The sequence below is a fragment of the Haemorhous mexicanus genome, chromosome 19, assembly GCF_027477595.1.
Source record: "Haemorhous mexicanus isolate bHaeMex1 chromosome 19, bHaeMex1.pri, whole genome shotgun sequence".
Taxonomy (NCBI): domain Eukaryota; kingdom Metazoa; phylum Chordata; class Aves; order Passeriformes; family Fringillidae; genus Haemorhous; species Haemorhous mexicanus.
In genome coordinates this window covers 3,946,483-3,972,330 of record NC_082359.1, presented here as the reverse complement: position 1 = coordinate 3,972,330, position 25,848 = coordinate 3,946,483, and the positions used below count along the sequence as shown (strand labels likewise).

At 42.5% G+C, this 25,848-nt stretch overlaps 1 protein-coding gene across 10 annotated transcripts in view; it reads right to left on the bottom strand.

Moving 5' to 3' along the window:
- Positions 1-431: 431 nt before the first annotated feature.
- The window catches only part of CIT (citron rho-interacting serine/threonine kinase), a 68,049-nt gene continuing 42,632 nt past the window's right edge, over positions 432-25,848 (bottom strand). For 3 of the 10 annotated variants that reach the window (XM_059863508.1, XM_059863511.1, XM_059863510.1), the window contains 25 exons: positions 25,696-25,749; positions 18,133-18,330; positions 17,492-17,685; positions 16,860-16,995; positions 16,356-16,460; positions 14,992-15,132; positions 14,716-14,823; positions 13,843-14,005; positions 13,434-13,598; positions 13,200-13,337; positions 12,768-12,948; positions 12,446-12,537; positions 12,051-12,155; positions 11,027-11,196; positions 9,984-10,064; positions 9,651-9,786; positions 8,332-8,471; positions 7,383-7,475; positions 6,013-6,121; positions 5,762-5,890; positions 5,025-5,105; positions 4,332-4,410; positions 4,022-4,216; positions 2,858-3,191; positions 432-2,387 (listed from right to left, as the gene is read on the bottom strand). In XM_059863508.1, the coding sequence (XP_059719491.1) occupies positions 2,364-2,387; positions 2,858-3,191; positions 4,022-4,216; positions 4,332-4,410; positions 5,025-5,105; positions 5,762-5,890; positions 6,013-6,121; positions 7,383-7,475; positions 8,332-8,471; positions 9,651-9,786; positions 9,984-10,064; positions 11,027-11,196; positions 12,051-12,155; positions 12,446-12,537; positions 12,768-12,948; positions 13,200-13,337; positions 13,434-13,598; positions 13,843-14,005; positions 14,716-14,823; positions 14,992-15,132; positions 16,356-16,460; positions 16,860-16,995; positions 17,492-17,685; positions 18,133-18,330; positions 25,696-25,749 (3,351 nt within the window). In that variant the 3' untranslated portion in view covers positions 432-2,363. The remainder of the gene's footprint in view (positions 2,388-2,857; positions 3,192-4,021; positions 4,217-4,331; positions 4,411-5,024; positions 5,106-5,761; positions 5,891-6,012; positions 6,122-7,382; positions 7,476-8,331; positions 8,472-9,650; positions 9,787-9,983; positions 10,065-11,026; positions 11,197-12,050; positions 12,156-12,445; positions 12,538-12,767; positions 12,949-13,199; positions 13,338-13,433; positions 13,599-13,842; positions 14,006-14,715; positions 14,824-14,991; positions 15,133-16,355; positions 16,461-16,859; positions 16,996-17,491; positions 17,686-18,132; positions 18,331-25,695; positions 25,750-25,848) is intronic. The other 7 variants (XM_059863512.1, XM_059863514.1, XM_059863513.1 and 4 more) reach the window with 5 other exon arrangements.

Genomic DNA, 25,848 nt, shown 5'->3' with positions numbered 1-25,848 from the left:
CCTCCCTCCACTTTGCTCCCAGGACACTGCTGGGATAAGTCCCAAACCTGTCATTAGATCACACTGTTAATTAAGATGCCTTTTTTCCAGCTCAGGATGTGTGGGGTCACTTACCAGGACAAGACTTTTCCCAGAGGTGCTTCACCTGTGCCCCTCTCACGGGTGAGGCAGGACTGAGCTGTGGGTGCTTGCAGCTGACTGCTGCTCTAGTGCAGCACCTGCATAAATCCACCTGGCTTAGTGCATGTGAACGTGCCTGGGGTTTGTGAAGCCACTTATGCCACTGCTCAGGGAATGAAGAGTATTAAATGCTGAATATTGCCAGGGTTTGCTCTGGGGTCAGCTGTGACACCCAGGATTCCCCAGCCCCAGAGCCAGGTGAGGGGCAGGGGCACTCCAGAGAGAAGGAAGCCGTCATTTCACCATGCCAGTCAAGATAGTTATTTGTTTTATTTGGTTATTGTTCAACAACAAAGTTCAATACTTTCCCGGTGGAGCTTTGAACTGTCCCTCTGGTTCCCTCCCTTGTCGATAATAAAAAGGTAATGAAGAAAAATCCTGTACTTTTAGAGACCTAAAACCTCATTTATGCTAACAAGCTTCAGTTGCAATTTAATGTTACAATATTTCTTCATGGGAGCGAGGAGGACTGAGGCGAGGCCCCTCCAGTGTCTGAGGATGGCTGTCCACAACCACCAGTAAAACAAAAAGCCAGTGTTGAAAAACGCACAGTTTACAATAAAAAAGTAGAAACCAATTAAATTCCCTTTTGTTACGAATATAAAGTTTCTTGTAAATATGTACAGTCCTTTGAGCTATTTCTATAGCAGGAAGCATTTCACGAACAAGACACAAGATATACACTTTCAGGACTCAACAAGCCCGTTTCTGAGGTCTTGAAGATCTTCCATGAGATGCAAAGATTTAAAGACTGATCTCAGTGACCTTTCAAAATATTCAGACCAGGAGACAAAAACTTTCAGCAAATTTCCTGCCAAATCATCTGACTGAAAATAACCCAACAGACAAGAGAACAGAATACAATATTCATGAAACTCGCCAAAGGACACTGACAAGGCATTGGAATTTTGATGGGTTTCTAGAACAGGTTAGCACAGGCTTGCAAGGGACTAGCAGAAGTTTAAGTGTGGCGCCAAGGGAAGATTGGATGCAGTTTTGCTCTTTCCAGTTGTAAAGAACGTGGTTGTTCACTTAGAACGTTGCTATTGCAGAGTGAATGGTCAAAACCCGCTTTGAAAATCATTTGCTCTCTGCTTCATGTTCACAGCAAAAGAGAATAGGAAGCAATAAAAGGCTCGAGGTCAGACACGGGGAAGCGAAGGTGTGTCAGCAACTGCCAAAGCTGCTCCCTGTGGGTGTCCTGTGCCAAGACACCGGATCTGATTGCACCACAAGCTACAGCTCACGGGAGGAGCCAGCCCGGGCTGCTCCCCCCGGGGAGCTGAGGCTGGCAGGACTCATTGCTGAAGAGACCATGTCCAGTGCTGAGAGGAGAACACAAGTGTGACTGGAATTCTTGTCATAGAATAAGGCTTGTTAACTCTTGGTGCCAAATTTCCAGAGTAATTAACGGCTATTTTGCAGCGTGATCTAAAGGTTTCAGTTAATTTACAAGTGAGGTACAATACACTACTCAGCAAAGCAACCTAAAAGGAGAGAGCCAGTGATGGTGCAGCAGCATGCAGTGAACTGTCATGCAGAAGACCTGGATAAAGTCTTACAACCCAGTAGCTTATAGGCAATGCACTTTGTCTCAGGGCCGGGCAGGGGGCTTGGTTAAAGCAGGGTTCTTCCCTCCCCATCAGAGCTGCTCTAAAGTGATTTTAGTGAGAACAAAATAACTCTCAGAAGTGGCAGGTGAACAGGCTAATCAGAAGAAATTTTTCGTGTGTTCTATGGAGAACATCCAACCACAGCTCCTATTGAAAGACTCACTCACCTTGGCCCTTCTGTTTCCAGGCCATCAGGGGCTCCCAGCACATCTCAGAACTTTGACCAACTCTCTGTTGAGGGGTGCTAACCACAGTGATGACCTGGGGTAGGACACGAGTCCCATTTCCTGGATGAACTACTAGGGACTAAAGTGGATACAAAAAGTTCATGAACTGCTTGAAAGAGTAACAGTAGTACAAAGTGCAAAAACAGGAGTGCAGGAAAGTGCAGAGAAATTAACTGAGCTGCGAACGGTCTTGGAAAGCGTCACGGCTCCAGCTGCTTTTGGAGCGAGCTTTGGCCCAGGAATGCTGTTTGGGAGCTGGGCTGCAGACAGATGGAGTGCATATACTCAGTATATTTCCTTTTTTTCCTGCAGGTCAAGACGAGTAACTTTGTCTAGCTGAGACTTACACTGAAGACTGGTCCCAGACCTGGCAGGGAAATAAAAGGACAAGTTACAAGTCACAGGTGCTTCTCTTCCAGGCAGGAGGTGGTGGGAGCAGTACATCCATCACCTGCTGCTGCCACAGAGCCAGGGCTCCTGTCATCCACAAACACTGACAACGGCAGGCACTGCCAGCAGCACTCTGAGCACAGCAGGCTCCCACGTTCCCTGCTCCAGACATTATTCCCCTTCAAATCCTCTATCACTTGCTAGCAAATGCACCTTTGCTTTCAGCCCATTCTAGGGTCAAGCAACTTTTGCAGTGCCAGAACCAGCCCAGGACTGGTGGTGACAGGGCCAGTGCATGACACCACGTGGGCTCTGCTCCAACAGATTTTTGAGGAGCAGGGGGGTGAGATTTGACCTGCTCTTGTTCTTCCCAGTGCCACCAGCCCTTCTGCAGTACCTACAAGCCCTTCCCTGAGAACAGACACTTCCTGCAGGCTCCTGACTTACCTTATTGACTTGAGCAAGAGGAGTTCTGGCCCCGCTCACAGGCACCCTCCCTCGGCCGCTGTCCTCGAAGAGCCGGCCCGGGGAGCGCTCCCTGCGGGTGCTCAGCAGCCGCCCCGGCGACTTCTCCCTCTCCAGGGGCCTCCCCGGGGACTTGTCCCTGCGCAGCTCCGTGCGGCCCTCGCGGTACCGGTGCGGGGTGCTGGGCTCCCGGGGGTGGCTGGGCCCTTCGGGGGGCCCTGGGCTGGAGGCCACCCGCTTGGTGATGTGCTCGTTGTACGTGGGAGGGCCTCTCTTGTTCGGGCTGCTGTCATTCAAAAATAATTGACGCGAACCGCTGAGTGACAAAAACCTCCCGTTACATTTTCATTTAGCAAAAATGTAACTTTTCCCCCGGCGCCCTTCGGGTGAGAAGCATCAGCCCCTCCCTAAGGCAAGATGGAAAATGCAGAGGTATTTTGGCAGCTGGAGTATCCAACACACGAGCCACACTGGCAAAGTGCCTTAATGAATTGCTAATGTAAGTCATGTTCTCTGGCCTGTTCTGTACACAACACCTTTTCATGCACTCCAGCCATATGCTTTTCCATATAAAAATACACTAAAATTTGATGTATGTGTTTTCACACAATTTTCTGTAGCTCAGGGATGTTCAGGCTAGGCTGGGATTACCTACAAGCCTCGATTTCTGTTTCCTGTGCACACAGTGGCACCATCAGCCCCAGTATTTAATTACCTGTATATCACAACCCAACTTCCCAGCACTGATCTCCCTAAGGCAGACCCATTATTTGATAGAAAGGAGCTCTTGCTTTACATCTTGTTACAGCCAAGCTGTGTTTAGTGCCATATCAACAGTATCTGAGCTCAAAAAGCTTTGAAGCCAGAGCTCTATCACAACATCAAAGCAAACCAGCACAAGGTCACAAAGCATTTGTGGAGATTATCCCCATCTTCCTAGAGCTGATGTTTGTTTCCTTGTGGATGTTAAACCATTAGCAACTCTATTCCAGCATTACAGTAACTGACTGTCACCAGGCTCTAAGAACAGAACAAGGGCATCCCACCACACCAGGGGGAAAGGCAGCAGGAGGGAAGTTTGCTCCTGAGGCACCCAGGGACTGAAACACCCCGACATTGTCACCGTGACACCCCATGTCCCCGTACCTGCGCGTGGCAGAGGAGCCTCTGTGGTGCTGCTGCTGCTGCTGCTCGTTGTTGGTCTCCTTCACCAGGTTGCCCTTACAGCAGATCACCCTTAGCTTGTCTTGGTAGGAGGAGGCCAAGTAGATGGCTCCCGAGGAGATGGCAGGCCCCAGGTACCGCGGGTTCGGGATCTCCAAGTGGGCTCGTGCCGGAGTTCTGGGGAAAATTGCAGGAAAAAGTCTTTGCAGTGGCAGCACAGTACCTTTTCCTGCCTAGTCCATATATTCCTGCAAAACAGGCTGTTCAAAGAGATGGAAAGAGAACCACTTACCCTAGAGAAGCTCGTGCCTGAATCTCGATCACTTCAAGGGAATTGAAGTGGGTCACGAACAGATAGGGCTCCCTGTAGGCTGGAGGAGCAGTGCAAAGGCAGGAAAAAACACAGAATACATTCTCTATTAAAAACTTCTAAAACACAACAGCAAGCACAAGAGAGGCTGACAGCCCTGTGGGAAAACTAAGGAATACATTTTATGTAATGACACAGACACCATCAGTATAGGGGGAGATGCAAGTTTAAAGAATTGTTGCTTTGAAACTGTATCTCAAGGACTTCACTAACCAAAGTATCATGAAAAAGGCATTAAAGCCAGACTATTAACTGAACAAAATCCCATTAAACAGTGCAAAAGGCCTGAGGGAGCCATGCTGCCCTCATATATTCTTCAGTATTTCAGAAACTTAGAGCATTGTTGAAAATTCCACTAGCCAGTTCAACCAGTGTCAGACCAGGAACGTAAAGGAAATGGAATTCAGTTTAGTTTTCCTAAATTGCTTACATTTCAGAGGGTTTGCCATCTGGATTTACAATAAGCTTAAGTTTTGGAAAAAAGCTCCATAGTTTCTGGAAGAATTGGGAAGGGAAAAGGAGGCAGAAGGGCCGAGTGCAGAGAACCCATTCCACAAGGATGTTTCCTGGTTTCAATAATCTCCACACTCCAAGGGGTTGTCCCTCAACACCTACCAAAAGCTAAGGGCAAGCGGTTCCATTTCAGGTCGTCTGTCCTACTGCGTCTTCCATAGGAATCCACAAAGACACCAAACTCTGCCAAGAGACGGCACAATCAGGTCACAAGCATCTGCCTCAGTTTTATTCATTTATTTCTGAAGGGACAAAGGCAGTTGTTCCCAGGCTTTTTATCAGGGACATCTTACAATCCCAGATTGCCAGGAATTGCTCTAAATGCCATGGAACTGGGTGGATGTAGGAATACTGCCAGGCCAAAAGGTGCTGTGATTCCATGTCTCTGTTCCAGCTAAACTAAGGTCATTATTTAATCTACAGCTGGGCAGGTGATGACATTCCTACCATTACTCACCCAAAATTACTGCCAGAGGGCTTCAGAAGGTTTGTGCATTCCCATGACAATATATAAGAGGGCAACAAAAGCACCTATACAAAAAAATAACACCCTCTCTTATTTAATCACCAGAAGGTTAAAAAGTCTCATCTGTCTGCACAGAAACCAGACAAAGCCCAAGTCTGAGAGCCCCTGAACATCTTATCAGGGTAATCAAGCACTTAACACACTGCCTGCAGTCCTTCCCTCAGGCACAGAAATCTTGCACAAAAACTGATCCACCAGGCATGGAGAACTTTTAAGCTAAAGCAGATTGTCCAAAATTCATCAGCATTTGGGTACCTTCTGCAGCTCAGAGAACAGGAGTAATGCAACACCTGCACAAACATCCACCACTTACCATGGAAACACAGCAGATACTCCTCCCTCTGCCCTGCTGGGTTCACTTGGATGATACTGACTGGGAAACTGTTGGTGGAAGCAGCAAACACAGCAGAGGCCAAAGTGTGGTCATTTTTATCCAAAAACTCTGCAAAGGGAACGGAGAAAAACACTTTAATTTGCATCAACTTTTTTCAAAACTGCTTTCAAAAAGCTGTACAAAAGAACCTGTGGAGCCACTTGGAGAATTTCTCAGGAATTATGTCCTACCCTCCAGTGTGTACTGCTTCATCTCAATTTCATAGAACTTGTTGGTTCCAATGATGATGCTGTAAGTGGTCAAATGGATGCAGCTGCAAGGCTCAGAGGTTTCAATCTCCTGGAAAAAAGGACAGCATGGACAGATATTAGTCCCCTGTACCAGCTTACAGGTAACACTGAGTCTGGCAAGTTGTATATTACTACATTTATCTTTACAAAAGGGAGAGGTAGCAACCTTAAAGATCCTAGCAGTCTCTCAAAAGCATGTGAACAAAAGCTCTTGCCAGAAGAAAGTTTTGTTGTGTTGGAAGTGATGCTTGAATATAGACTTGCATATAAACTCGCCTTGGGAGAGAACATCTTCCCTTTGGAAGAATATACTGTTCTGGAAGATATTCTGCTCTGCAGCTCAGTTTTCTGGAGCAGCAGTGAGCAGCTCCCTTGTAGGTCACAGCCAATCTTCCTTCCTTCTTTGCACACGAGAGAGAGATGCTGTCCACCAAGACCTGCCTTGTGACCCAGGAGCTGGGATAATCTGCAGGTTAGCCTGACACAATGCTCAGATTCCCAGATCTTCTGAGGACAAGATTCCTTACATAAATCCTACTTTATCTGGAAATTTTGTTGGCAGAAAAGAAAAGCATATTCTGGGCTTGCTGCCATCTTGTCAGGATCTAAATTCAGTTGTCTGGATTCATGGAGATAAGGAAAACCTGCCCTCTAAAACATGACTTTACATGTTGTGCATGTAAGCCCTTGTCAGAGGAAGGGCTGCAGACCCTCAGTGTTCCCTGCTGTGAGCAGGAGCTGATATCAGCTGCAGTGCTTGTAGACATTCCAGGTGTGCTGGCATCCATCTGTGCCCAGATCTCCTTCACTCATGCCTTTCCTCCTGAGGAGGCCAGATCTGCATGGCTGTGCCCAGTGCTTCCCTCCAGCAGCCTCAGTCACACTGGAAAATGAACTGGTGCCTGCAAAGTCACCTGCAAAACCTCCCAGGGAGGGGTAGTTTGACTGGAACATCCTTTAATTTGTGCATAGGAGACAACATGAGTTTCTGGGTGCCAGATGTTTTAAGGCAGCTGGTGTTTAAACTTTTTTGTCCTGAGGAGAGAGCTCTGAGGGTATGATTACAGCTCAGCCCAATATCTCAAAAAATCACAGTTCTGTTCTGCATCTCTCCAAAAATGCCAACTCTTATTAAAGGAAATTGCTGCCTACTCCACTTTGAGTCAGTGCACAGTGCAATTTGTTATCATTTTAGCTGGCAAACAAATTTTCTCATGCTCACAGAAAGGTTTTAGATGTTTGCTCCAAAGCAAAGGCTTAGAGCACTATGTGAATTAACCTCAACTCCAGCAGGGAGTTACTGAACTCACCTTTCTGATACAGAACTTGCTCAAGCTCTCGTTGTATCGCAGAACCACCACTTTATTGGGCATGGCTGCACAGATACAAAGGCTGTTCTCAACCTGTAAGGAAGATAAAAAGCATAGTTCAGGACAGCAATAAAATAAATTCTATTGCTGAGCGTGTGAAACGGATCTGAGAACCTCTTGCCACAAAAAGAACTTTGCAGAGATAAGCAAGCACATTTTATTAATAGGGTAATTATTGTGAATTCATGAAATAATGAAAAGCCTCTTCACATTCTCAAAAAAGAACGTGAATTTAAATGGCTTCTGTGATTTCTTTTATGCTTGAAAGACGTTAATAAAATATGAGAAGGTTTTGCACAGAAAAGGGATTGACAAATTGAAATAGGTTAGGTCTACATTTTAACCCCTGAAACTTATCTTAAGCATCACTTTGAAATGAGTGGTGCTCCGTTTGTTACCAAAGTAGTCCAGACAAGTTACTGTTAATGAGAATTTTTGCTGTGGTTAAATGCTCCATACTAAAACCAGTAATTTGTGTAAATGCCTAAAATTAAAGTGACACAAACACCTAAGGAAATTTGCTAGCCTGGAAGCATGACATTCAAGAACAAAGACTGGACAGAATTTACTGATTAAAACCCTCAAAACTGTAACCAATAATGAGGAGGCAGTAGTACCATGCTATGCTGGATTTCTTACTATCTAGCAGTTTAAGCTATACCACCATGGCATCCTGACTGAATTGATCCACATTAGCAGCAAATCCCCCATTCTGTCTCCAGCTCAGCCTCTCTTCAGCCCATACATTCTTCTTATTTGAAGAAAAATATTCAGAGCAAGAATATAGACCTTGGATGTGTTGCCAGTGGAGTAAAGATGCTGATTTGTTGATATTAAACTCAGAGCAGTCTAAGGGGTGGTCTGGGGGCACGAGGGAGCTGTGACTTACTTTGCCAGCAGCAAAAAGGTGACATCCTTTGACAGCCTCAAAGACATTTGGTGAGACATCAGGCTGGGCTGGGAGGTGAGACTGGGCTAGGGACTGCTTCACTTTCTTTACATCAACAAGACACAGAGCCCTTTCTTCTCCTGGAAACAAAAAAAGGGTGCATTTCATCAAGGGAGAACTCCCTATTCACTACAAAAGTCTTACCTAAGCAGCAGCTCATTGTTTCAGGCTGTTACTGTGGAAACAGTCACAAGGTACCATGCAGAATTCATTCCATATTATTCCTATTCAAAATGAAACAGAAAACTTACAAAATCCCAACCCTACAACAGGCAGTAAATCCACCAGGAGAACAACCATTCCCTGCGTGGATTATTAGTGTTGCTGAAGTCTAGCAGAACACAGGAATCGTGGCCTCATTAAGACATTATTCAAAATTAGACAGGAAGTTTTATTTTGCCCTTCAGAACTCCTTCAAGTACAAGATGTTTTAATCACTCTGTGCCAACAGAACTGGCAAGGGATTTCCAAGAACTGCCCTAATGAATTGCATTACAGCCCAAGGCCAGTTCCTCTCAGAAGCCCAGTGACAGACTAACACAGCTTTCTCATTACTTGCTTTGTTCTCTACTACCCTGGCACAAATAAACCATGGCATCTTAAACCCTTACCAGGAAAAAACCACAGAACTAGAAGAAGAGGAAAGAATTTGTTTTTCATTCCCTGCAAATGTCATATAGACACTTGATAATTTGGGCTTTCAGATGAAGATCCAGCCTAATGTTCAGCATGCCTACATCCGTGTGGGAAGGATTATCTCTGGAAAACCACAGATGGGGAGATTAAAGCTGGTATTCCTTTCATAAAGAAATCTTAAATCATGACACAAGTCCCAGCTTTGTTACAGGGCAAGAGAGGGTAAGAGTTGGCCCTATGCCCCAGTGATCACATAGTGGTCCTCAAATAGTTAATGACATTAAAAAGGTTGTGCAATAATTAGGAAGAGATGTTCACTGATTAGCTCAACACTTTTTAAACTGAACTTAAAAGAACAACTGACCTCTAACCTGGAAATGTTTTGTCTCTGGTTGTTCCCTCCCTCAGTTCTGAAATCAGTTTCTTGTGAAGGTTTAACTGAGTGCTCATTCACATCATCCCCTACCAGCCAGCCTCAGACAGGACTGTGTTAACCACAGCAAGGCATTCCTGCCAATTTGCTGATTAAAAAAACCAGACAAAAGCCTGGAACAAACCCAAAGGCAAGCAGGACCTGGCAGCACAGAGCCCTGCAGGGCCAGAGGGGACACACAGCCCTGTACCTGCTATCATGAGTAGTTTCTCCAGATCCTTGATGAGGTGAATTTGGAAGACAGCTCCCATTCCTGGGATGTGTGTTAAGGAATTCTTCAGTACATTCAGGGCATAGAGACCTTCTTCTGCACCCACCAGCACTACCTACAATAGGGGAAAAAATAGCTCTACGTGAGGAGAACAAGGAATGCTCCAACAGCAGCTTGGGTGATACTCTTCAGCAATGAAGAGAAAAATCAAACCCACCAAGAAGTGCATAATTACACATATTGCAATCAAGATACAATTTCCCTGAATCAATTACCCACTACTGAGAAAGACCAAGTGCACATGACCATTACCTGGTCACTGAAGGGCATTGTGCAATTGATATCCAAACGATCTTCACCCTCCAGCTTCAGCAGGGAGTTCCCCAGCAGTTTCTGTAAATGACAAAAATATTTTTTTTCTTGTTGAGTTAATCTTCATCTCTTTATCTGTGAGTATTTTAACAAAGGTCATAATTTCAGACAGGCAAAGAGATTGGCACAGATTTCTTTTTCTCAGAAAGCTAAAAGTTGCAGGGATGCCTCGTACAAAAGAATTAGTAAACTTTTATCTACCTTAGACACAGTAAGGCAAACTGATCAGAATTATCCTAAATTCAGGCAGAACCTATTGTTGTCTCTATCCTTTCCATTTTCCCCAACCTCCTACAACAGAGCAGTGGAATTTTCCAAGGGGAAGGATTAAAGAAAAGTATAAATGTTGGTGGGAGCATGTTATTTTCTCAGATACAAAAGAAATGTGAGCCTGAGGAAAAAAAGAGTATTTCCTGCAGTCAGATATTCCCTACCTCCAGAGCTAATTCTCTTATGCAATGCCACAGAATCCAACCTCCCTTTGCCAGAAAATAGAGTTATCAGTGTAACAGTGTGAGAAAGGCTATCCAAAACCTAAACAAATCTGTTTAACCTCTTATTAGGAATAAAACTTAAACTAAAAAGTACACACCCACACACACCTCCCCCCAGCAAAAAACATAAAACCTCTGACTCTCTAAGAATGGGAGTGGAGGGAGTTTTTGCTTCTTTGAAGGTTTGCTCATTCCATGTGGTACCTTATGAGACTGGATTTAAACCATGTCCTAACTGCTCTTCCTTCCTCTGCTGGAATTACAGAGATATTTTGGGATTCTCCTACTACACTCCCCAAGTCTAAAGAAGGGTATTGTAGCACACAGCATCAGTCTCACAGTGAACTGGCTCCTGGTGCTCAAATCATAAGGCAGAAGCAATAACTTACCTTCAGTTAAACCTCAGTATGTCAAATATCGAAAAAATATTTTTCAAAACTCTGCTCCCTCCCAGAATATTTTATTATTAAATGAAACTTTTATACTCACAGCATCAGCCTCAGCTTTTTCTCTGGAAACTCTCCCACCTGCCACTATTGATTCCAGTGCTGTGACCCAGCGCTGTTTGTCAGGGAAGCTGGGTGCTAACAGGTAGAGTGTTCTACCAGGCCAGCAAGTGGTGTGTGGATGAGACTCCAATTTTAGGATATATGGCACATCTGAGATGTTATATAGATAGAATAAGACTTAGATTAGTTTTTGGAATATTGTCAGTGGACTTAAAATCAACACCTTTCAGCCTCATTGGAGAGAAGTTGTATTTATCATGACGTACCATGGCAATTTACACATTGGTTTCTCCTTTACAGGTCCTGCACAGGCTAGCTACTTACACCTAAATATTAGCTGGATGTATGCAATCCATACATACAAGGCTGTCTTTAACTCAACAAAACTAATTTCTTGCCTTTTATTCAAAAGAGAAAGAAATTCCATCGTGGGGAAAACCAAAACCAAAACAAAAGCAGCCACTTGACTAAAGTTTTCCCTGTACTGATTAAGAAAAATCTGTAAAAACTGGTTATGGAAACCTTTGTTTTTAACAGTCTGTATCCTTTAATGTAACAGTCAAGACATACAGAATCTTATCCATCAGTTCTATTCAGTACATACAAATCAACACATCAACAGTTTTTCATAAGAAGAGACTGTATACACCCCACAGCATTTCTAAGTTAATGGCTTTGTGGTCAGAGCACAATGGTGGCAGAGGTTATGATACATCACAGTTAATAGAGAAATTTAAATAAAGCGAGTGTTTATGCTACAAATCTCTTAAGATTTACTTCCATTTGGGTTGATGACTATATTAACCACAGTTCTACCACGACAGAAGCAACAGCCTGGGTGTAACTAGATCTGGAGTGCTGAGCTACTCCCCTAATTCAGATGGAGGTAAATTACAGCATTACACAATGAAAGCTCGAGGGAGAAAATTCTGTTCAGCCGAACAAGGCTAACTGATGGCAAGCCAGATGAAATCCATTTGACCTCATCTATGTAAGATTCTCACCTGTCTTTGCTGTATTGGTAAGCTCAGTAGCTCCTACAGCTCCATGAACAGTTACATCACCATCAGGAAGGCAGAGCTCAAATTCCTCCAGAGGCCTCTGTCCAGCTGCAGGAGAATGGGGAGACAGATTAGGAACAGACAAACAGGTAGCAAGGAAATAACTGTGACAGCAAAAGGAAGTGGATGCACACTGAATGTTTTCACAGTTAGATTGTTATGACATGTCAGCCAATAAAATGGCTAAGAGTCTAGAAAAAAATAATGGTGCCTCATCACTGAAGATTTAGCTAAATTTGGTACAGCTATAGGAAACAGTAATAATCTTTAAGCCTCTCAACCCACCAAACAGTACCTGAAGATTAAAATATATGTTCTTGCTAGAAATTCTAAGTTACCTTCTCTTGCTTCTGCATCATAAATGAGCACTTTGGTTCCTTCCAGGACAATATACTTCCTGTCCCAGCCCTGTTGCCCACGTTTATTATTCCTGAGGAAAATAAGCACAAAGCCATGTTGGACTTTCTGCTTGGATTCTATATAAAGCAAGCATGCAACTCCTATAAAAGAGAAATTTCAGCAGTAGCAATTGTAATTATAGCAGTGGTAATTGTAATGCCCATGTAATGGGCCTTTACCAATTATCTCACTGTAAGAGCCAGGGTAATATCAGGCCAAATATTTCAGCACCTGACATGGCACCAAGAGTCCTGTTTATACCTTGGCACTTTCATCCACCCTTCGAGACGCAGACTGGTGCTTGGCTCCTTCAGCTGCAGGCCAGGGGAATTCATCTTATCCCGGCAGAACGCTTCCGAGAAGTGTGTGGCATATTCTGCTGGCAGCCCACAAGTAGCTGGCAAGCAAGTTGAGCATTTTGGGTGACACATCACCTGGCATTCTGACAAGGGGACAGGGAAAAACTTCTGTTAAATGACAAAAAAAAAAAAAAAAAACCAATCATGACACAGCTGCCTCAACTTCTAACACACAAATCCCAGCTTCTCCAAGGTTCCCTTTCCAGTCCAAACCATGATGTTTTCTCAATGATTGCACCAAGTAGTTTCAGAGTCATCACACTGTCGTTTCTCTCCCTGCTCTAGATGGGTGATGGCTTTCCTCCCCCCGAGCTGGGCTGTGTTGTGCCCTTACCCAGACACTTGGAGGCCTGCCTGCCGAAGTGCACGGTGTCCAGGCACACGGCGCACTTGGTGGCCCTCATGTTGAGCCCCACGTTGAAGCGATGGGGGATGTTGTGGTGCATCCTCTCCTTCAGGCGCCGGCTGTACTCTGCGAGGGACAGAACTCATCAGCAGGGTGAAAACTAAATCAGTAAAGAGATGGCATTGCCAGAGGGAGAAGAAGAGGAGCTGAGCAGGAGCCTACCCTCAGGCGTGGAGGATTCCTTCCGGCGGCTGGAGGGTGGAGCCAGCAGGCTGATGGGCGTGGGCTGGTGCTCTGGGGAGCGCACTATGGCAGACATGATGATCTGCTGCCTGGCCGTGGCCGGCGTGGAGGGGTGAGGGTGGTCGGATATTTTCCGATGAGCAGCTACAGACAAGACAAATGTCCCTGGTTAATGTGACCAACGTGGCACTCTGGTTCCTAGCAGGGCTCTGTGTGACCAGTCTGCGGTTACAGCCCACAGAATCAAGTGTAGCTTTATTGTAACATCACAGCAGTGGTAATAATTAAACAACATATGTTATTGCTAGAGTGGCACACAATTAAAGGCACATTTTCAGACCAAGAACGTGTGCCTCCTTCCAGATTCACCTTTTCTGTTAACCCCTACCTTCTTCACGAGCAGATCTGAGTTCAATGCGTGTTTTCTGTAGAGCCTCCTCCAGCTCAGCAGAACGAGCCTTCTCCTTCTCCAGTGCCACTTTCAGCTCATTGTATTGCAGGGGAACCTGTGTGGGTAAAGAAGGGTCCTCTTTCCGCCGACTAAACAGGCCCTAGCAACAGAAACACACAGACAACTCCTAACTCCTAGCAAGAGATGGCTTTACCTAGGCAAAGTGACACTAGCTAGTGGCAGTCCGGCCAGAGGGCCTAATGGCAATTCTGTTATGTGTAAGGATGGATTTTTAGTTCATATTGGCACTGGAGAGAAAAATGTCAAGATATGGATTAATTTAAAGAGGGACATACATTACCTGTTAGTACTCACACCTGGAGTCTCTGAAAGCATCTAAACAGAGGATCTCAAAATACGTGGTTAAAATTAAATTACTTCATTCAAAGTGACAGAGCAGCTTATGACAAAGATGTGACACGAGTCACAAAGATGTGACACGAGTCATTGCCTGACTGCTCCGTCCTATGCTGTGACTACAGGACAACCACTCTCGATACACAATAAATTTGTACACATATACCTACTTAGCATTAAAAAAAACATGCTTAAAATTCTGTATTCCTACAGCTTCACTGAAGTGCAACTACTGGGTTGTAACCTAAATGTTGTAGGAATAACAAAATACCAGAAAAGCCACAAAGAACACATTCTGCCTAGTAAAGTTTGTGTTCACCAACTCAGAATGGTCTTAAATGAGGACAACATTTTGTTACACAAAGAAAGATAAAACAGAATATTAAGAATACACAGCACATAACTAATTACAAAACCATTTAATTCCATGCCTCTCAAACCTTCTTCACCCACCTTTTTCTTTTTTGCTGGTTGGTCCATCTTTGCCTGCAGGAAATCAATGAGTTTAGTTTGCTGAGAAATAGTGCCCTCCATTTTCACTTTTTCATGGGAATAGAGAACCTGTGAATCACACACAGATACAAGAAATTTCATCTTAACAGAAGAAACAAACAAACAACTCGATAGCAAAACAGAGCTATGAAGAAAGTGTCACACACAATCTGTAAATCACATCCTACAGCCTCACAGGGAATGAGGCAGAGCACTGCCCTGCTTCCTCACCCTCACCTGAATGTTTTCCAGCTGATATTCCAGGTCACTTCTCTCAGTCTTCAGAAGATCTGCTCGGTCCAGAGCCTCTTGCAGACCTTGAGTCAGGCGGAAGATGTGATTCTTCTGCAGATCCATTTGCTGCTGCAGCTTTGCCTGCTGTTGAAAGGAAAACAAAGGCCAGGGGTTTGGGTTTGTTGTTTTCTTGTTTGTAAGAAAAAGCTATTAAATGTTGTCGCTCCTTGTAAAATAATCATCATTGCAGAACTTATAAATAAACACACAATTCTGCAAAAGCTGGAAAATTACAATACTCTAGAAGATTCCTTTCCTTTCAGAATTCATTGTGACTAAACAAGCATTTCTGTGTATTTATATTAATCTCTAGCAACACCATTTTCTCAAGCTCTCTGTAAAACCACCAGAAGCCACCTCAGTTCTGTGTCAAAATAAATTAAAGCTATCATCTTTACTATAAACCAGGACAGTCATAGTCATATGAGATAAGGAAAATAATGGCCAGGTGTTTGCATCTTTGTCTCCAGTTAACACCAAAGGAGAGCACATGACAAAATACTCCTACTTCCTTTAGGATCTACACTTTCTTGACAAGAAGGTCCCTGACTAGGAAAACCATGAATGTAACCTATGTTACAAAGCAAGAGCCAGAAATCTTTCCTGGTGGTGCATTAAGGAGTAGGCAACCCGTCAGTACCCCAAGAATACCAGAGGGCTCTAATTGTCCATAACCACCCCTGAGATACTCCTCTGGAGCCTCTTCCCCCACCACCCACAACTGGCTGCCTGCATTCAGTTACTCTGATATGGTGCAGATGTGTGACCTAGGATCCAAATCCTGTGACCCAAATTAATGATGAAAAGAAGGGTGAGAGAAACCTCACCTGTGGCCTCCAGATGTGCACCCTCAGCATGTTGGCTCCAGAGCTGGTTTTAAGCTCTGGCCTTTGCCCTTGGCCTGGTCAGAGAGCTGTGCCTGGGCACAGACCTGGCCTTGCAGGCCTGACCTAGAAGCTGCCTTGTGACTAGAGGCTTCTATAATGATCACTAGTACCTTCAGCAAATCTGCCCTGGTCCTCTTGTTCAGGTGCTGTGGGTCTGAGCCTGCAGGCTGCAAGGTCCTGTCCTTGCCTGGCACACTGTGCCCCTTGGCTGCCAGCTCCCCTGCCCCTGAGGAGCAGCTCACTTGTACTGCTCCCTGACATGGCCACACACTCTGCAAACTTTTAAGTGAAAACAACTCCCCCAACTTGATTAATCTCTCCAGTTATATAGAAGGATGGATGTGTAACTCTTATTCACACAACCTCCCCTCCTCATGATGTGGAATGTTCTGAAGTTCTAACATGAATCTCCAAGGTTACCTCCTCCAGAAGCCTCTGCTTGAGCTCCCTTTCTGTCTCAAGCTTCTGCTGTAAACTGCGGGCGTTCATCTCCAGCATGGCGTGCTTCTTCTCCAGGTCATTGAGCTGGGAGAGGGGGTCAGAATAACATTGAACACTAATAAATATAGTTCTACAGTCTGAAATCCAACTTCACCAAGAACATGCTGAAGAAAAATTATACAATTAGCCCTTGGTTGCTGGGGAAAAACCAGGCAAAAGACATTTTGGCTTGTTCAAATGCAGATAGCAAGTTATTGAAGGACTTCATTCCAGGCATCATAGGCTGCTGTCTGCTTTAGTCTTTTTCAAAGAAAATTTGAGGTCTTTGGTTTGAAGATAGAATTCTATTCTATGCCCTCCAGTCTTTTTAATTTGTCTCTATAACATCTTGAAAAAAGCTGCTCAAGGCCACATTTCTAAAAGTAATATCAGTGGAAAAGTATTTCATCTAATTATGAAAGTCTGGGATTGAAAGTTACCTACCTTATCAGAAAGGCTCTCTGCTTTGAGTTTTTGTTCCTTGAGTGCTTGCTGCAGGGCCAGAATCTCTGCCTTGTGTTCCTTGACAGCCAGTTCTACCACCTGGCGAGACTCAGTAATACGCTGATCTGCTCTCACTCTGCATTAAAATGGAAAATAATGTTACCTAACTCCTTGACCTCTCCCTAGCAGGCAGTGGCATCAATAACTCTTTTCAGAGGTTGCCTCAAATTCAAGATGTTACATTAGAAAGCCAGACTGTTTGCTGCAACACTTTTACATTATATAATCCTGTTCCTGCCCCTGCTAGAAGTACAGCCTTAAAAATTTCAAGACCCCACAGGAACAGTCAGGAGCAAAGACTATTTTTTCCATAAAATAAAACAGAAGATAACAAATCAAGACATTTTATAAATTACAATGATAAATACCACTCCCCTTGAATCGCTCACTTGCAAAGAAACAAAAGGAACAATATCAGAGATGACTATTAACTAATAAACCATTTTTAGAACTACCTCACAGATTTTATATTTAGCTCCAACTCCCATATCCTATGCTAAATATAATTTTTGTACTAGCTTCTATAGAGAATTTTCATCAAAGTTATTAAAAGGGAAGGAAGAGAGAGAGACCTGCTCTGTTTCTCAGTATCCAGCATCCTCTGCAGCTCTCTAACTCGACATTCAAACTGGGACTTCTCATCCCCTAGAACATTTCTCCACGCTTCCCACTGGCGCTCTTTCTCCAGGAGTTCATCATTCAGGGCCTCCAAGTCCATTACTTGCTCTTCCAGCATTGTACATGTTGTCTTCAAGGCCTCCATAGTCTAAAAATAAATCCTCCTATCAATTCTCACATCCCACATCAAGCGTGCACTCTCAGCTTCAGCCGTAGCATTTCGATTACAGTACATGCAAATCTGCAGCCAGCAGGAGCTGGGAAATCACAGCCCATTTATTTCAAGGCTCCTGTACATTCACTTGTGATCCCTGATAATGTCAGGTCGATCTCATTATGAACATTTTGAGATTTCCAGAGCCACAAAATTAAAATGAGTAATTCTAAATGACAATGCCTTCAGAGCACAGGATTGCTAGAAAAAATTGTGTAAAAACACGATGGGAAATACCAACAATTTCCATTCACTCAACTGCCCGGGAAGGAAGGCTTAAATGCCCCTGGAAGCATCATGGCTTCTTATGGGTTTCCAAATGTAAAAGGAGTTTTTGCCAGCTCCCACCAAGAGCTGCTGACCAGATCTAGAGAGCCTTACTTGTTTCTGGCTGGTCAGCTGCATCTCCCTCTCAGTGATCTCCCGGCGGAGATGATCGACTTCACTCCGCAGCTGCACAACCTCGTCGTTGGCCCCCGAGGCCTCGTCCAGTTGTTTGGACAGGAAGAAATTCTGGTTGTTCAGCTCTGCATTGTCTTCAGTGAGCTGGTTCAGCTGCTCTTCCAAATCTGAAATCACCTAGAAAGAAAAATAAATTACATGTGAGTAAGCACAGGTTTTTGAAATCATCCATCCTTCTTCTATGTAACTGGGGAGATTATTCAATTCACACGGAATTATTTATTGCCAAGCTTTTACATTTTTTCTAATTAAAAAAAAATGGCAGCATTAGTGGTAGATATTTTTGCATAGTAATGTTCTTGGATTAAGAGTAGAGTTTTGTGTCTTAGAGAAAATAGCTTTTTTTAAAAAAATCTGTTTCAGAGCATAAATATGCTGCAATGTAATTTATTATTTGAGAGACCTGCCATAGTTAAATCACTGGACTGGGAGCCAGGAGTTCTGGCTGGATTCTCAGCTTTGCTGCTGACTTACAGTGACCTTTTTTTGCCTCAATCTCCCCTAAGTGCAATGAGGCTAATCACTCTCAGAAAGGCTTTCAAAGTGTGCTACTGAAGAAAACAGACCAAGAGGTGCAGTGGAGGCAGTGCAACCTGATGGATATCCCTGGGAATTGCTTATATTATTATTTTTATTATTGTTCCTGGGTATAACCAGGAAAGGCAGAAAAATGTTAAGAAATACATTCTATCAAAGTAACAGCATTATGGATGGCAGCTGGGTACACAGGAGGGAAGAAACCAGTGTGGGAACACAAAATGGAAAATCAGTGAAAAGCAAAAACTCAACAAGGCCTTTGCCAAAGTGGGAGCATCCATTTCCTCAGTCAGCACCACTAAAAGCTTTCAACCACAGTCTCCTCCAATTGAAAGACAAATATAAACAACAGTGGGCCATTTTCACAGTTGGTTTTATGAATGAAAGGCCTGAACACTGGGTGGATGAATTTGTACCTCCTCCTAACTCAAAACCAATGTCACCACAACAGAAGAGAAAGAAACCTCAGTAATCTTGAAATCAGCTTAATAAAAAGAATTTCAGAAACTGGTAAACTCTATACAATTCACATTCAACTCTTAAAAATATGTTCTAGAGGCTCTTTTGCCTGGATGTCAAAGAAAAGTGAATAAGATACTTCATTAAATGGGAAAAAATAAAATCTCAGAGCACAGTTGGCCACACATTCAAATGTAAATGTTCCCATTTCCTACACAAGCCAAGGACTTAAATATCTAAAGCAGTAGAGGATAGAGCACACAGCTCTTCTCAGCTCTCTGGAAAGATGACAACCACTTCTTTTTGAAGAATCTGTAATGCATATTTTGGCAGCTTTTTACCATGCCTCTCCTAGATCTAAATTAACAGTATTTGGTTTTTAAACTGTGAGCAGAAAAAGTCCAACAGCTATTACTCCCTGCTGGGTGAAGGGGAGTTCCTGCCACCCATATGTTCAGGGTCAAATCAAAATGATTCACGCTTCAAAACACAACATTTCTGAAGAAATCTGATCATGTGCTTGTTTCTGAGCACTCTCACTGCCCTATTCAAAATACACATTTTCCCCTGCATTGTTTGCACCAGGCTTTCAGAGGGAGCCTGTCCTGGGTTGTAAGGACATGTTAGTGCCTATGGTGCTACAGAAATGACAACTTAGATTTGTTTATACAAACAAAAAGGAGCAAAAGAACATTTGCTTTTACAGTGTCTTACCTACTGCTCTTACAACTGCTGAGAGCTCCACTAACTGTCAGATCAGAAACTCACTTTTTTTTCCATTTCTTTTAATTTTATGTTTAACCACACCATGTATCTAGGCAGTTCCAAGAGATATTTTAAACATTCATGGTTTCTTCCACATCTATTTTAGATACTAGTACAAGTAATTTCTATTAAAAAAATATTAAGCTAGTTTTGAAATACAAGAAAACTGAGATGAGGGAAACACAAAATGGATAAAGTAATATGCAGAGTTAATATGTCCAACTACTTAATTAATTATTAAAACTGGCTGTATTTCAAGTTGATTTTATTCCTTAAGGGCTGGAAGTTGAGCTCTCATTTTCTTTTATTCTAGGTTCTGAGATTTTGACTTCTTTCCCTGAATACAACTAAAATTAAACCAGATCATATTATATTTCACTGCTCTATTTTATCTAGTAGGATATTTCTGGAAAACTTCAGACAAATAACAAAGCAGTTAACAAAGAAGGGTTCCAGAAGATGTGACATGATTTCTTTCCTTCTTCTAACAGTGTATTTACTGACAATTTCAAAATACCTTGGCTTAAATTCCAACTATATAAAAACCTAGATAATGTAATCTAGATAGATATAATTTGTTTTTAACAGGAGAAAACGTATTCCTCTTGGTACAATCTTCCATTTTTCATGGGGAAGGGAGATGTTTTTTAACACATCCAATAGCTATCTACAGCTATGTATAACCCAACAGGATTAGAGAGTTTATTAACACTATAAAGCCTAAGGAATAATGGGTAATACTGGCACAGGAAAATGGAATGTAGTGGGATATAAATGCCTGTCCTAGGAATCAACCAAAAAAAAACCCCAAAAACCAGTAAAACTCCACAGATCAAAAAAAACAAAAACCCCAGATTTAATTGGAAATATTGTCTTGGGCATACATACAACCTATACCAGAATCCTGTACCTGGAAAGAGTTGATAACTTTAGATATTTTTCTTTAGTTAAGGAAATCCCCAGGCAAAAAAAAAAAAAAGCCCTAAAAAACCCCAAACAAGCCAACCAATTCTGAGCTATTCTCAGGTAAATGTGAAGTATATTAAAGGAAAGTCAGTAAGAAAATGCTATTATACCCTTTAGAACTCCATAATATAATTAGAAAAATCTTCACATTTTAAGTTTATAAATTAACCAAACACTTGAAACCTTGGAAAAGCAATTCTAGACAATGTAGACAGCCACTGTATCTGTGCCACTGCATCACCACTCAGAGCAATTGGAATTTTCTCCTCTATTTATGCACATCTTCATTACAACTAATCCATAAACCAGAGATATCATCTAACTACACAGATTGTTCACTGCACACCACATCTAAGCACACAGCTTATCTTTATCCTGATGCAGAGGACTGTATCTCATTTTTAAATATTGCAGAGCAACCCAAGCACAGCAGCTCCTCAGCAGAAGGGGCCATATCCAGCATAATTCCCTCCCCACTGAATAATCTGAGGAAAGCAAAGTATTCCTCTAGTGAGGCTGAGCAGAGTCACAGCTGTTACCCCTGGTCCTACAAACCTCTCCAGCCATGGATTAAATCAAATATCAGAGCAACAAACAGTCAGGGCCACGATGACTTGGTTTGCCCACCAGATAAAATGTACTAAATTTAATCCATATGCTCCACATACCAAAACCACAGGCACAATAATGAGGAAAAGGAGAAAAATAAGGAGTTTTATTTATATAACTGAGCTTGCAAACTTCCCCATACCCTATTCCTTCATAAAGGTGTCTCAGTTCTCAGATGCCATCAACAAACATGCAGAAAAATGCTAGGACACAGCAAGGGAAACTGGGGATGCTATCAGCAGTGTCTTATTTGGAGTTTATGTAATTCCAGAGTAATAGTGTTGCTCTATCCATTTCCACTCCTCCCCATCCCCACCAATCTTCACCAGAAAGCTACCTGTCAGAAGTAAATAGGAAACAAGAAAAAGCTGTCTCTCAGCCCCAAATTATTGTGAGGAAGAAGTGAGAGCAGAGATCAGACTCCTTTTGTCTTTACCTACTGTCTGAGACAAAGCTTTTCAGGCAGAGAAATCCCAGCACTGGGAGGCTCAGGCTCTCAGACAGGGCTGCAGACAGATTGTGTCTCTGCCTCCATCAATCCCTCACTTTCCTCCCCTCTCCATAGTCAGACAACATCTGTGCCTTGGAACACACCTTAGACATGGATCTCAGTCTCCAAAAACTCTTGATGGTTTATCTTGAGGGACACTGCCCACTGGACACTGCCCAGACTGCATTCCTCTCCTCCCCACAGCAAGCCAGGATTAAAACACCCAGTCCCTGTGTTCCTGTCCTAGGTCCCAGAAGATGAGCTGCCTCTCCCAGACAGGAGCCTCTTCCTCCAATGATGATGATGTTATCCACAGTGAAGGTCTCATTAACCTCTCACAGCAATGCCTTAGAAGTCTCTGATTTTTTTTTGTCAGGGTACAAAAAATACAAAACTCAATTCCTGCCTGTAACTGGTATCTGCCATCATCTTTTCTGTGAAATGGGAATCAAGGATAACTTCTTCCACCCAAAAAGGAATTTTTCTTTTTTAAAAAAATTTAACAAAGCCATATAAAAGTTTTTGCCTGGGTATTAGCCTTGTCACAGTGGGCAAGATTCCTTTACTCTGAAACACAGTTTAGCATCAAAGTAACATCTTTGAGTATTATTTTGGAAGCTCACAAGAATACAACTTATGTCAACTTATGGAGCAAATGTGGAATCAGGATCTGAGACTGAATTCAGCAGGAATTCACATATAACTAAAATAATACCAGTCTGATGGGCTCACAGATATAATGCCTCCAATCCAATCAAGTGCAGATCAAGCCTGTTCATGCTTAAGACTGGAACACAAGATGATGACAAAAACTCAAGAAGGGCAGAAAAACTTTGTTTTATTGGAGAAAACTTGAATAAATGGAAATGCAATATCCAGTTAGGAATAAGAAATGCCACTCATTGCTAGGGTAAAAGCTTGTACCTGAAAAACCCAAGTGATTCAGATGGTGGTTCTCTGGTATTTTATTAAGCTGATTGCAAGGCTTTTATAGGACTATTTTCTGCTAAATATTTAAAGACTTTAATTCCTGCTTAATGGAAGTTTCCTTTTGGAAACAATTCTATTATTATTTAGATAATTTGGTTGTATTTTTAAGTTTAAACATGCTGGTGATCTCAGAACAAGCCATAATTTGGAGGTGTCTGGAAACAACTGACAAATGTGTAAATTTTCCTATTTAAGAATGCCTTTTATTTCTAGATCTTGCTTTGATTGCCTGGAAAATACTTTTAACACTCAAATGGGCCATTTATTTCATAGAATAAATGTAGGGAACTAGTCCTTCTCCCTCAAGAGACTTGCTGGATGAGCTATCATTGTGAGAAGGTTGTGGTAAGATATGACACTGTGTGTGCCCACAAGCACATGTGTGTGTTCAGCAGGTAGCAAAAGTTACAATTTTTGTTGTAATTATGTATCCAATTATTTCTTGCTCAACTGAGTGACAGAAAGTATGAAAAAGGAGAACCTGAACATGCCTCCTTGGTCAGAGACTTCAGAAAAAGGAAGACCAAGTGAGCAATGAGGACACAAGGAAAGCAGACACAGCCTTATCTACAATCAGAAGCTGTGACAGTTGTGAAGCTACAGAAACAGGAACAATACCAAACAAAGTAGACTAGGTATTTTTATTTATCTTTTGAAGAAAGCAAAAGTACTGAAGTAATTCAATTTTTTAATACTTTTTCCTGTCTAATCTTATTTTTGTAATTCTTACGCTGTTTAGAGCTTCTCGATAAGATCAAATAAAAATTCCCTACCAAAGTTTGCCAGACTAGTTCAAGGAGTTTGTGTCAGCTTAAAAAGGATCTCTTGAGAACTTCCTGAAAGAATAAATCCATCCTTTATCAGGCTGTATAAGTAGCAGCATATTACAATTATTTCCTTGAAGTGTTGTTGGATTTTAAAAGGAATATAAATTCTAATCACCTTCAAGTGGAGTCACCTGGTCACCAAAAAGCACAGCCTGCATCATACTGGTACCATCAGAAAAAAAGGAGTTTGGAACATCTGGTGAAAGCAGTGTAATTAGCATTTCTTGACCCTCAGTGGCAACAGAAGATTTGCCCTGATTTCCTCATTCCTCAGGCAGGATGGACAGCCAGGAGCAGTCATAGCACACAATATGAAATTATCTGTCCACAGTCAATTAAATTATCCATGCATTCTCCTGGGCTGCAAAGAGAATGTACCATGGGCATGTATTATTCATTTAGGAACTATTTAATTATTTCTTATTGATGAGGATGTCTGATCCCACTTATCCCACTGGAGGGCCTTACAATGCACAACACTTTTACAAGTCCTTTGAAGCTCTTGACATTCTGGCAATGTTATGGGTCATTCTTCACTGCTGGAGCTTGTTCCCCACACTCAGAGCTGAAGTGTCACTGGATAATGAGTTACAGCTCTGCAAGGCAGCTGACCCTGCAGTGAACAGGAGCCACAGACTTTCCACACCTGGTTTTTCCCTGCACGGAGATCACAAAAGTGTTTTCAGAGAAAGCTGTTGCTCTGAATGAAAGGCAAGATCCAGAGCAACAGAAGATAGCTCTGGATGTAAGATCTAAGATGACACATAGAGAGCTAGACAGTCAACCTAAGAAAATGAGGAAGGGAACAGAAAGTGAAGTTTCTTGTGTAGGATTTCTTTTAGACAGAGGTTAGAGCACTTTGGAAAGCTGTACTTCCTCACTTCTTCCTATCTGGTTATTCCATGTCCTGAAGAACCCCCTTGCTTAGTGCTAAAGAGCAAGTGAGGAAAACAGAACGACTCTCATGCTGAAAAGATATTTTAAAAGATGAAAACTTATACATTAGAGACTTACTCCTACAGCATGAAAAATTACATTTGAGGAAATCACTGGAAGCAGGGAAACAATCAAGATAAAAAGTCCCAGCAATTAAGCCCTGCTTACAGAGTGGGGTAGAGAGAAAAAGCCCAGAATAATTTACAGTCACTGCTGACCCAGAGGACTGCGGTCCTTATCCAACACTTGTGTAATTCATGTCACTGGAAGGCAGATACTCTCCATCAACTGCCATGAACAAGTGTGAAGATAGTGCTAAACTGCAAGAATCCCTGTGGATAGACAAAGCCCTTGGAGATCTGTCCTGGACTGATGAAATGAATCTGAAAACATGTCAAAGATCTCAAGCAACAGAAGGTGAAAATTCAGATCCTGGAGTTCTCTCTGCTACATGTCAATGTATTATTTGGAACCTTAACACTTCTTGTTTCTTCAAACAGTGTTAAAATCCTCCTTAAAACCCACTCAGGCCTAGATCTACAATGCAGCTCAGAATTTGGACAGGTAGATCTTTTCTTCTTGTGAGCAGAAAAGACCTTCATCTACGGTCATTTCTTGCAGCTGCTGCACCATTCTTATTAGCTGCACTGCAATGAGCTATTTTAATTTACTTTCTTCTCCAAAAAGAAGAACAGTGACAATTTCATGATCAGACTAAAACCTCAAAATTGAGGTTTACCTGAAACCTAAAAGAAATTCAATCCAATCCATCCAGCTCCTACTAGCACCTTGAAGCCAGAAGTCCACATTAGGAACTAGTGTCATCAAGGATCAAATGAGGAAATTGTTTGTTTCATTATCCTTAATTTCAAAATAATTCAATGATCTGTATTTAATACTCACTGTGCAGCTATTACGAAGGGCTTCAAATTTACGCTGGATTTCATCTCTATGTGCCTAAAGGAGGTAAGAAGTTCATCATCAATTTTTCATACATTAGAATTCGAGAATGCTGTTGCTAAACAAACTGCAGAACAGTCTACCAGCAAGCAAAGT